This window comes from Megascapheus bottae, chromosome 5, assembly GCF_031878675.1.
Source record: "Megascapheus bottae isolate mThoBot1 chromosome 5, mThoBot2.hap1, whole genome shotgun sequence".
In the NCBI taxonomy this organism is placed as follows: domain Eukaryota; kingdom Metazoa; phylum Chordata; class Mammalia; order Rodentia; family Geomyidae; genus Megascapheus; species Megascapheus bottae.
Window position 1 is genome coordinate 66,695,537 of NC_143513.1, and position 11,582 is coordinate 66,707,118.

General features: G+C 45.8%; 1 protein-coding gene across 1 annotated transcript; it reads right to left on the reverse strand.

Moving 5' to 3' along the window:
- Nucleotides 1–4,270: 4,270 nt before the first annotated feature.
- Gcc1 (GRIP and coiled-coil domain containing 1) lies at nucleotides 4,271–9,684 on the reverse strand. The gene is made up of 2 exons (XM_090333247.1): nucleotides 8,286–9,684; nucleotides 4,271–6,827 (listed from the first exon to the last, which is right to left on the reverse strand). The coding sequence occupies exons 1-2, from the start codon at nucleotides 9,315–9,317 to the stop codon at nucleotides 5,541–5,543; spliced, it is 2,319 nt and encodes a 772-aa protein (XP_090189373.1). The 5' UTR covers nucleotides 9,318–9,684; the 3' UTR covers nucleotides 4,271–5,540.
- Between the last annotated feature and the right edge of the window lie 1,898 nt (nucleotides 9,685–11,582).

An 11,582-nucleotide genomic window follows, 5' to 3' on the forward strand; every position in this document is an offset into this window, starting at 1 on the left:
GGAACTAGAAAAGGAAGAGAAAAAAGTAGGAGGAAAATCAGTAGGAGGAAAGAAATAAAAATATAAATATACTTTCAAACATAAATGACACCTATCTGTAATCTTAGCTACTTAGCAGGCTGAGACCTAGAGGACTGACGTTTAAAGCCACTGTGAACAGAAAAGTCTATAGGATTCCATTTCTAATTAGACTAATGTCTCGAGCAGTAGAGCACTTGCTCAGCAAATGCAAGGCCCCTGAATTCAAATACCAGCACCACCAAGAAAAAACTGGAGAAAGACAAAGAAGGGCCAAAATGGATTTTTCACAAAATACATAAAAATGTATATAGAGGGCTGAGAGTTTGGCCTAGTGGTAGAGTGCTTGCCTAGCATACACAAAGACCCAGGTTCGATTCCTCAGTACCACATACATAGAAAAAATGCCAAAAGTGGTGCTGTGGCTCAAGTGGTAGAGCTCTAGCCTTGAGAAAACCCAAGGACAAAGCTCAGGACTTGACCCCAAGCCCAGGACTAGCAAAAAAAAAAAAAGTATATAGAAACTGGGAGCCACTGGCTCACGCCTGTATGTCTTGCTACTCAAGAGGCTGAGACCTGAAGATCACAATTTGAAGCCAGCCCAGGCAGAAAATTTCATGAGGCTCTAATCTCCAATAACTACAGAGAAAAAGCCATAAGTGGTACTGTGGTTCAATTGGTAGTGTTAGCCTTGAGCACAAAGAGGCTTAGGGACAGTGCCAAGACCCTGAGTTCAAGCCTCAAGACCAACATACAAACATATATATATATATGAGAGAGAGAGAGAGAGAGAGAGAGAGAGAGAGAGAGAGAGAGAGAGAGAGAGAGAGAGAGAGAGAGACGGAGCGCCCCAGGGGCATGGTCTAGTGGCAGAGTGCTTGCCTAGAATGCACAAAGCCCTGAGTTCAATTCCTTGGTACTACATATACAGAAAAGGCCAGAATTCGTGCTGTGGCTCAAGTGGTAGAGCGTTAGCCTTGAGGAAGCCCAAAAGTCAGTGCTCAGTACTGGCAAAAGCAATAACAACAACGAAATATATACATAGAAAAAAATAGTAGTAATCAGGGAAGTACAATTCAAAATTACAAGAAGCTATCACATCTGCCAAAATAAATAAATATATAAAGGTTAAGCAAAGTAACTAGCCAGGATATGAAGAAAAGATAAACTTTGTCTTCTGTGGGTAGGGACATAAATTAATACAGAAGACATGACAGGTGCTCAAAAAGCAATTAAAAATTCCACCTGAACCAGCAAACCTACTACTGGATAAAAAGGAAGCATAATTAGTATGTCAGAGACATTGCACTCCTAGATTTATTACAGATAAGAAAAAAATCTAGGGCCAGAGTTTGGCCTAATAGTAGTGCTTGCCTAGCATGCATAAAAGACCCAGATTCAAGTGCTCAAAACCACATACATAGAAAATGGTACTGTGGCTCAAGAAATAGAGTTCTGGCCTTAAGAAAGTCCAAGGACAGTGCTCCAGCCCTGAGTTCAAGCCCTGGAACTGGCAAAAAAAAAAAAAAAAAGAAAAGAAAAGAAAAAACCTGAGTCAGGTGTAATCCTAGCTACTCAGGAGGCTGAGATCTGAGGATTGCCCAGGAACTAAAGACCATGAGACTCTCAGCTCCAATTAACCACTAGAAAATGGGAAGTGGGGCTGTGGCTCAAGGGGTAGGACAGTAGCTTTGAGCTAAAGAGCTCAGGGACAGCGCCCAGCCCGAGAGTTCAAGCCTGACCCCTCACCCCCCGCAAAAAAAAAAGCTAATGAACTCAAGTGATAAATTAAATGTGATATGAAGATACAATGAAACACTATTAATTTTAAAGTATGGCATCCTATCCTTTGGAACAACATGGACAGAACTGGAGATCAGGATATTGAAATAAGTCAAGCACAAAAAGACAAGTACCACTTGATCTCACATGGAATATACAATAGCTGATCTCACGGAAATTGAGAGCAAAATCCATGTTCATTGCTGTACTGATCACTACATTCAAGTTACAGAAACAGCCCACATGCCATAAAATCGTAACGGATGAATGGATTGAGAATATAAATATATATGTACATATATATTCACATTGTATTCATACTACACACACACAAATGCACACACACACACACACACACACACATATACAGAATGGAATTTTACTCATCCAGCAGGATATTATTTGCAGGGACATGCACAGACCTGGAAAATACGTTGTCAGGCTCAGAGATACACAGGTCATGTTTTTGTCTCATATGTACAAGCTAGAATTAAATTATAAATCATCTGAAAACATCTACAGGGCCATATGTATACATATACAAATGAATGTATGGTATGTGTATGGGTTTCAATAGTGTAATTTCTTTGAATAACTAACACATAGTTTAACAAAATAAATACATATTTTGTCAGAGGAGGATGAGATCAATGGGAATGGGAGATGGAGAGGAGTGGTAGGTGAATACAATTGTAATATTCAATAGATATATGTAAAAATGGAACCAGGTAACTTCAAGGCATGGTGAGGTTGGGCTAGATGAGAGAACAATGGAAGGTGACGCTGATCAAGATGCATTATTATTTATAATTTGACACATTGAACTGAAAACCCTTTGTACAACTACTTAAATTTTTAAGTATAATTACCATAGGCCAGGGAGAGTAGCAAGTGGGTGAATGTGCAAAGTTGATCAGTGAATACCACGTTAGAAGTTCTGAGACATGAGCCCATAGTTTAGCCTAGGGGTAGAGTGTTTGCCTAGCATGCATGAAAACCCGGGTTCAATTCCTTGGTACAACATACATAGGAAAAGCCAGAAGTGGTACTGTGACTCAAGTGGCAGAGTGCTAGTCTTGAGTCAAAGGTGTCAAAGGACAGTGAGTTAATCACCAGGCAAAAAAAAAAAAGTTCTGAGATGCAATTTCACAGTGAGTATGGATTATAGTGATATATTGTGCATTTCAAAAACCTAGAATTTTTCATTTATGATTATTTTCCCCATAAAGAAATGACAAATGTTTAAGGAAACATCTTTTTAGCCTGACTTAAACACAACACAATGTGTACACAGATGGAAATAACACATAGCACCTTATTATTAGGTACAAATGTTTCCATATATTAGTTTATTAATTTAAAAATAGAGACAAAAAAGAAATGTCAGGGACCAGGAGTGTGGTACAGTGCTTGCCCATCATGCAGGAAGCCCTGGGTCTGATTCCTGGGTCTGATATCACATAGACAGCACCAGAAATGGGGCTGTGGCTCAAGAGATAGAGCGCTAGCCTTGAGAAAGCTCAAGGACAGTGCCCCAGCCCAGAGTTCAATCTCTAGGACAAAAGAAAAAGTCATACAAAATGTGAAATAGGGCTGGGTATGCCTGTGGAAACTCAGGTGGCTGAGAACTGAGGATTGGGGTTTGAAGCTGGGGCAAAAAAGTCCAAGAGATTCTTATTTCCACATACACAAAAAAAGCTAGAAATGGTAGAGCACTAGCCTTGAGCATAAAAGCTCAGGGACAGCTTCCAGGGCTTAAAGTTCAAGCCACAGAAAAAGAAAAGTAAATGTGGAAAAAAAAAAACACAGATATATTAGTATTAGTTACATTATTAATGGTGATATTTAAGTTATTAATGGTGATATGTTATTAATGATGTTTCATTTCAAATAAAGTTAACTTTAACAAATTAATCAGAAATTGAATTGCTTTTTTGCCTTGTCATCTTAAAAAAACATAGTAATTATTATAAAATGCAATTTAAAACTACATATCTTCCTGTTTGCCCAAGACTTAGAAATAACTACAATTACAAGATCTCCTACATTTAAAGGGAAGAAGGTATGAAAATGAAGTCTATTATTAACAGCTTAATGTCCTGAGATACTCTTCTAGGATACATAAACCCAGACTTAAAGGAGATTAAAGCATTCATAAACTCATTACTGGTATGGAGCAGTGATTGTGCAAGTGTCAAATCCACCCACTAAACCCAGGAGAAAGCTTCTTCCAGTAGAACTGCCCCCACTCAAACTAACACTCCGTTCTCCCTCCCTCTTCCCTCCTCCCCTCCCCTCTCTCTCTCTGTTGCAAATCTGTGAGAAATAAGACAGTGAAAGCCCTGAAGTATTCCACTGTGGATTCCAGCTCATGAACTAACATAATCCTATTTCCAGCCTTTTCACCTGTCATTTACACCCAGGCTTATTTGTATCCAGATATTTAGACAACATTAAGGAAATACACAGGTCAAGTTACTCAGGTTTAATGAATCCATGGTTTGTTAATATCATTTAAACACCTCAATTTTGTTCCATTTATATCTGTTCATTGCAGATATTCCAGGTCATCTAGCTTCTCTTCAGAACCCTGTAAGAATCTTCTTTCAAAAAAGAGAAAACCCGAGAAAGATATAAATCAGCTCATTTAGTGGTTGAGCATTGGTCTTTTAGGTGCAAAGATCTTTATAACCAACAGGAGCAGGTAGAGGGAAGAAAATAGAGTAGATACTATTTGGACCCAAATTTTCCAAAAGCCACCTGTCCTTAAAGAGCAGAATTAGTCTACCTATGACAAGACTCACCAGGAGAAAGTATCCGAGCCCAGCTCCAGCTGAGCTCCCACCACTTCCTATAAGGGTCACGACCTTTTGGAATCTTTTTTAGCCAATTTCCCTCTTTTACCTTTCGCCATAAAAGCAAAAATAGAAGCAAATCCCAGTGGAAATTCCTAGTTACTGGGGAGGATCAGAGCTCACTATTTGACAGCCTCTGTTAAGAAGCTAGGATTTCTGTCCTTAACACAAGTTCAACACTGAGGAAAAGATAATGGAGTCACTCAGGCTCAGGCCCATGTTGGGCATGAGGTTAACACAGGGATCAGCCAAAAAGGTTGATTTCTAACTTGGCCAAAGTAGGTCATTTTGGAACTCCCTAAAGATCAAAATGGTACTCAGAGACCAAGCTCCCAGCTCCAGGATGAACTCACTATTCCTTGGACCTTTGGGCAACATGTCACTATGTCTGCCTTCCTGGTCCCTTTCTAGCTTGGCTACATGTCCCAGAGAATTGGAGCAGCACTCTCAGATCAGACAGTGATGAGATGAAGAAAATGGCTGATTGTGGTGCATGTTCAGCAGTTAACTGAGCACTTTAAAATAAGGAGCTACATTCTTTGCTGTGCCAGGAGCACATGAAAACAAACCAACGTATTTTAAAAGATTTTTTACCACTTCAGTATTTGCACCTCTCCATCCTAATTAATATCTCTCTCTTATTCCCACCTGTTCTTGTACACACCACCAGAAGATGCTGGCTTAACACTTCTAGTACTTCTAGAGCCCAAGGATAAAGCAGCATTAATGGCCTTGGGCAGAAAAATCCCATTCTATTTCCACCCCCTCAAGTTCAACACAGTGAAAGTTATAAATGATAATGTAAGAGAAGAGGCAATGCAAGTCAGAGACCGCCCTTCCCACATAAAAGAGGCACAAAGATGTCAGGAGTTAGTGGAGAATGTATCATCTCTTTCCAGAAGGCCACCAGCTACCACCACTTGGGAGCCGCATAATCACTTGTTTCTCCTCTGGACTGAAATGCAAAATTGTCAGTATGGCTGTGAGAGTCTGCTGGCGGCCCAGGCTGTCTGGCAAGGTAAGAAAGCGATAGATGATGTTCTTGAGATACTCTAGGTTGGCTCCCTCTCTGCTCTGGTCCCGGATGTTCTTTTCAATATGGCTCTGCAGGACTCCAACCTCTTCTCGATGTCGTTCCCCCTCCGCCAACAGCCGTTCCTGCAGCTGATGTGCCTCCACCTCCAGTCTGTGTTTCTGCTTCCTCAGAGATGTGATCTCCACCTCCTTGCGGGCCAATTGCTCAGCATACAGGAAGAAAGTAGGCTCACTGGCTGCAGCGAGCTGCAGCGCTTGGGTCAGGCTATCTGGGGAAGATGTGTCAGCTGGGTCCCCACTGCCCACAGGACTTCTACGTCCTGGCAGCCCAGATGACAAGGCCACAGAACGCAGTTGCTCCAGCTCCAAGTCCTTTTCAGCCAGCACAGCCAGTGCTCGGTCCCGCTGCTTGTGCAGCTCCTCCTCCAGTTTTAGAATACGGTCCCTGAAATCCAGCTGGCTGCGCTCCAGCTCCTGCCGATGCTGCTGTTGCAAGCGAGCCAGCTCCTGCTTCCACTCCTCGGCCTCCTGCTGGTGCTGGCGCTCAAGCTCCTCACAGGACAGACGCAGAGAGATGTATTTCTCCTTCAGCTCTGAAAGCTGCTCCTGTGTAGCCTCGAGTTCCTTCCCCAGATTCCCATCTTTAGTATTCTTGCTTTTGAGCACCACCTGTGCCCTCATCTTGTAGCGCTCAAACTCTTCCTTCAACTGTTTCAGTTCCTGTTGGTAGTAGAGTGCAGTAGCCTTTTCCCCATCTGCAGCCTCTGAGCTGGGCATTATTTCCAGGTCACATAGCTTCTCCACATCAAGAGTCACCTGGGTTTTCCTGGCTGCAACCTGTAAGAGCCTCTTTAGCTTTTCCATCTTGTCTTTCAGGACATTGACATCCAGACTGGACTCATCTCCATGGCTGTCGAGAGGAGATCGGCTGGAGGCTGCAAGGGCCAGCGTCTTGTTCTCCAGGTCTAGCTGCAGAATTCGCTCCTTCAGCTTCTGGATGGTCAGCTGGTCCTTCTGCTTGGCTTTTTCATAGGTGCCCAGTAGTTCAGATACCTCAAATATTTGATTCTCTAGGGCTGCTACCCTTTGTTCTTCTACCTGACATTGCTGACGGAGCTGATCCTCTGCAAACGCTGTCTGCAAAAGAAGCGTCATAGAATGGTACGGTAAACTGCAGAAGGTGGAAGCCGTAAGGGAGACAAGCAAAGGGGCCAATCCCAAGGATTGGGATGACCTGGAAAGAATGGGAACCAGGACTTTTGGGGTCAGTCGTAGGGCTTGAACTCAGGACCTACATAAACTGTCCCTGAGTATTTTTGCTCAAGGCTAACACCCTACCACTTTGAGCCACAGTTCTACTTCAGGTTTACTGGAGTGGTTAATTGGAGATTTGAGTCTCACAGTCTTTCCTGCCTCGGCTGACTTTGAACTGTGATCCTTAGATCTGTCTCCTGAATAGCTAGGATTACAAGCGTGAGCTACCCCTACCCAGCTTGGGAACCAGGGATTTTAATATTAAGCTCCTTTGTATAGCTGCTGTTATTCTGCTTCAGTTTTCCATTTTCCACTGAGCTCACATAGCGAGCTTTTTGTTGTCTTCTATGTGCTTCTCCAAATCCTATTAAGTCATGAAATATTCTTTTCCTTTTCCAATAATTCTAGAAACCTAAAACTCAGTTTGATTTCAAAACAGTATTTTTGCAAGATAGGTAAATCGTAACTAAAAGCAATTACAAACCATTCCTCCTGAGAAAATCCTCCTTTGCCTCTTCAAGTCATTCTACCTACAGGCACAGAGTGTATACCTCAGTATACACACAACCTTCTACTCTATGACTGCCAGTATATTGCTTCATAGGCCACAACTGGTAAGATGCCAATGCTCAGGGGCTGGCTCACACCCAGCCCCACTTAGAAACTCTATCTCTTGTTACAATGATACTCTCTCAATGATTCATGACTATAGTCCTAGCTACTCAGGAGATGAGGATTGTGGTTTGAAGCCAGTCTGGTCAGGGAAGTATGGGAGATCTCCAATTACCCAGCAAAATGTTAGAAGCAGAGCTGTGGCCAATGGCAGAGTGCTAACCTTGCATGAAAAAGCTTAGGGACAAGGTCCAGGCACTGAGGTCAAGCCCCAGTACCGGCACCAAAAATAAGCAAAAAGAAGAAGAAGAAGAAGAAGGAGGAGGAGGAGGAGGAGGAGGAGGAGGAGGAGGAGGAGGAGGAGGAGGAGGAGAAGGAGGAGGAGAAGGAGGAGGAGGGGGGGAGGGGGAGGAAGGGGAGGGGGAGGAGGGGGATACTCTCAGGAACAAGATTTTCCAGAATTCACTAGTAGGATTTTTCAGGTAACAGTAAAAAAAAAAAAATCAGAATATAAGCTGGGCATGGTGATACACAACTGTAATCCCAGCACTAGAGAGGCTGAAGCAGGAGGATGGTACTTTCAGGGCATAGGGTACATAGTGAAAACCTGTTTTCAAAAAAAAAAAAATCAGGGTGTAACTCCTTAGTTCTAACTATTAAAGTAGGAGGGAAAATCCTTACTATTTACTTACTTAGCTTAAATGGTTAATAACTGAAGGAGATAATTACCTTCCTTATTTCCTGTTGCAACTGGGCCTGGAAATGGCTCTTAAGGCAGGCAGCCTCTTCCTGAAGCTCCTGTAGTCGGGGATCTGGTCGATTTTTCTCATCTCGGATGGTCTGCAGTTCACCTTTCAGTTCCTCCACCTCACGGGTCAGCTGCTTAGTCTGCAGTTCAAACCCTTCCATCTGATCAGCTGCATATGCCCGCCCTGCCAGAGCTTCTCGAGTCTCTTCTAACCGAAGCTCCAGATCCTGACGCTGGGTCCTCTCCTCCTGCAGCAGCTTCTGGAGTTCACGCAACATCAAGGCATGGTCACTCTGCTCTTGGGCCCGATCATGCTGCTGTGTAATAAGTCGGGCTTTGGTTTCTGCTATCTGTTCCTGTAACCCCTTTAATTCTCCCTCCAGACGTCCCCTGTCTTCCTCTGCCTTTTTATTGGCATCCTCTAAGTCCTGTTTCATCTTCTTCTTGTCAGCCAAGTAAGAAGCCTCCATACGGGACTTCTCCTGGGTGACTGTAGCCAAAGAACTGGTCAAAGTTGCTAACTGAGTCTTTAGCTGATGCAGTCTTTTATCCACCTCACCACCCACAAATGGCCCATCCCCACTGCTACTGCTAACGCCGCTCTCCGACCCACTGGCCTCTTCGGACTTTGGGGGTGGTGGTCCACGGGCCGGTCTGTCATCGTCAACCCCAAACTCACCCTTGATGCTGGTGAGACTGGCTGCTGTGTCCAAGCTAGTGGCGGTCCCGGTGCTATCCTCGCTGTGAGTAGAACACCGATCATCTACAGAATCAGGAGAGTTGAGACTTGGCGACTGGACGCCTGCAAGGCCCACGTCCGCCTCGTGGGATACCGACAGCACCTTGATGCTGGCCTCCAGAGCCTCTTTCTCCTTCAGCAGGCTTTTATAGGCACGGACCACATCTTTGAGCCGTGCCTGGTACTGCAGAAGCTGCTTCTTCTGCGTCTCGATGGTCTCCAGCAGGTCCTTCTTGCTGGGGCCGCCTCCGAAATTCATCCCAAACTTCTCCATCGAGGTCCTGGAGTTGGGTAGACTGACGTCAGCGTTCCGGCAGCCCCGGAGAAGGCCACAGCGCCACACGTTAAGAAGCGAGGTGGGGTGGGTAGTCTGGCGGCGGGCCACACGCGCCTTCCACCCAGGCGTCCAGCGCCGGATGGCGGGGGGAGGGGGGTCAGGGCAGTGCCCGCGGGGGCCCGAACTCGATCGGCGGGGCAGGTTCTTCTCTGCGAGACCGGGCGACGCGGACAGCAGAGGCCAAGATCCACCCGCACTGGCCCAGGCGCCGCTCCGCCCCCTCCACTCCTCCGGGCCACACAGCCCGGTCCACCAGGAAGTTAGGCCAAGCAGGGCTCCATCACGACTTCCTAACTAGGGAGGCGGGAGGTTAACTTCGCTTCCGGGTCTGCAGGAAGTGACGCGGAGTGACGTCACAGACTCCGCCCCCGAGCGTGCACGGTGGGCGGGGCTTCTTCCGCTGCGGAATAGGAGGTGGCTTGTAGAAAACCCGGTAGGGCTGGTTTGGAAGAGCGGAGTCCAGGTCACCCGAGTGAAGAGATGGTTTGGTGAAGACACTGGAACTTGCCCTCTGGAAGCAATAAGGGGGACGTCGCACGACTTTCTTCCCAAATACCCAGATGAAGGGACACCTTCAACGATTAGGGACAACGTCCATTATGTCCCTTCAGGGCAACGGTTAAGACTTCATGTACACCACAAAAATTGCAGTCTTTTCTAGCATTACGCGTAGCTCTTAGTTGGCATATATATTCTTTAGTTTTGTTGAGCTGATACAACAGCTATATAGAGAGGGCACTCTATAAGCCACGAGGACTCTCATGAATGTCAGCTATATGCGGGGGGGAAGGGGGCCTCCGAAGTGTTCCGTTATTTTCTTTAAGAACTTTTGTTCAGATGGTATCCCTAGCCCTCTTACAGTTACAGGCACAGAGAAGGAACATTCCCAAGGTCAAACAGCTAGGGAGTTCAGAAATCCAATCTCATGCAGTCTGACCCCTCAACATACTAAGTGCTATGAAGTGACACATCATGAAGGGACAGCCTTGCTCTTAAAGAAGTCAGAGTGAAGACCAGGGTGTAAATAAACAGGTTCTACTATAGTATCAGTATGTATGGTATATTCAAAATAGTATAAAAATCAAGAAGGAGGCCCAGCCAGGAGTGTGGCCTAGTGGTAGAGTGCTCGCCTAGCATGCAGGAAGCCCTGGTTTCCATCCCTTGGTGCCACATACACAGAAAAGCTGGAAGTGGTGCTGTAGCTCTAGTGGTAGAGCTTTAGCCTTGAGAAAGCTCAAAGAGCAGTGTGCAGGCCCTGTGTTAAAGCCCTAGGACTGGTTAAAAAAAAAAAGGCCACTTTAGATGAGATATAGACACTCTCAGGAAGTTGAGATTTATTGAGATTTAAAGAATGGTTGATCATCTAGAGATGTGGGGAAGCAGCATCAAAGCAGGTGGAAAAGAATGCAAGGACTCCTGGGTTATCCCCTTGACTCGGTAGGGAAGCATTAAAAACCATTTCCACGCCGGGTGCCAGTGGCTCACGCCTATTGTAATCCTAGCTACTCAGGAGGCTGAGATCAAAGGATCACGTTCAAAGCCAGACTGGTCAGAAAGTCCTGAAACTCTTATCTCCAATTAACCACCAAAAAGCCTCTCAAGAGGCACAGTGCTTAGCCTTTAGCTAAAAGCTCAGGGAGAGCACCCGGTCCCCGAGTTCAAGGTCAAGACCAGCACATACACAGCATCATCACTACCATCATCTCCAGGCAGTAGCTTAGGTATAGGAGAGAGGTGGCAACAAGTGAGGCAGACACAATTGGTAGGAACTCAACTCGAGACTTTTTTTTTTATGTTGGGTTAGTTTTTTTTAAGACCTTAAAGCATTTTTACCCTCAAGAGAGGGGCATCATTAAAACTTGTATGACAATGGGATGGTATCAAGGGGGCGGGTTTGCAGTCGTAGGAAGTCGAGGCCCGATATTATTAAGAGACTCTTTTAAACGGATTCTTTTGCCTTGCCCTCCGCGCACCCAGAACTACCGCCACAGTCTCGAAACCTGCCACGGACCCATCCAGCTGCCCCGGGCTTCCGCTCCCAGGCAGCGGCGGTGGAGGGCGGAGTTGGCGCGAGGGCGGGGCGAGGGTGGGCGGGGCCGCGGCGAGGGCGGAGCCAGGGGCGGGCCTGGAGAGGCGGGGCCGCGTGACGTCGGGCGAGCCCGGACGCGCGGAGGCGGCGGCGGCGGCGGCGGCGGCGCCTCC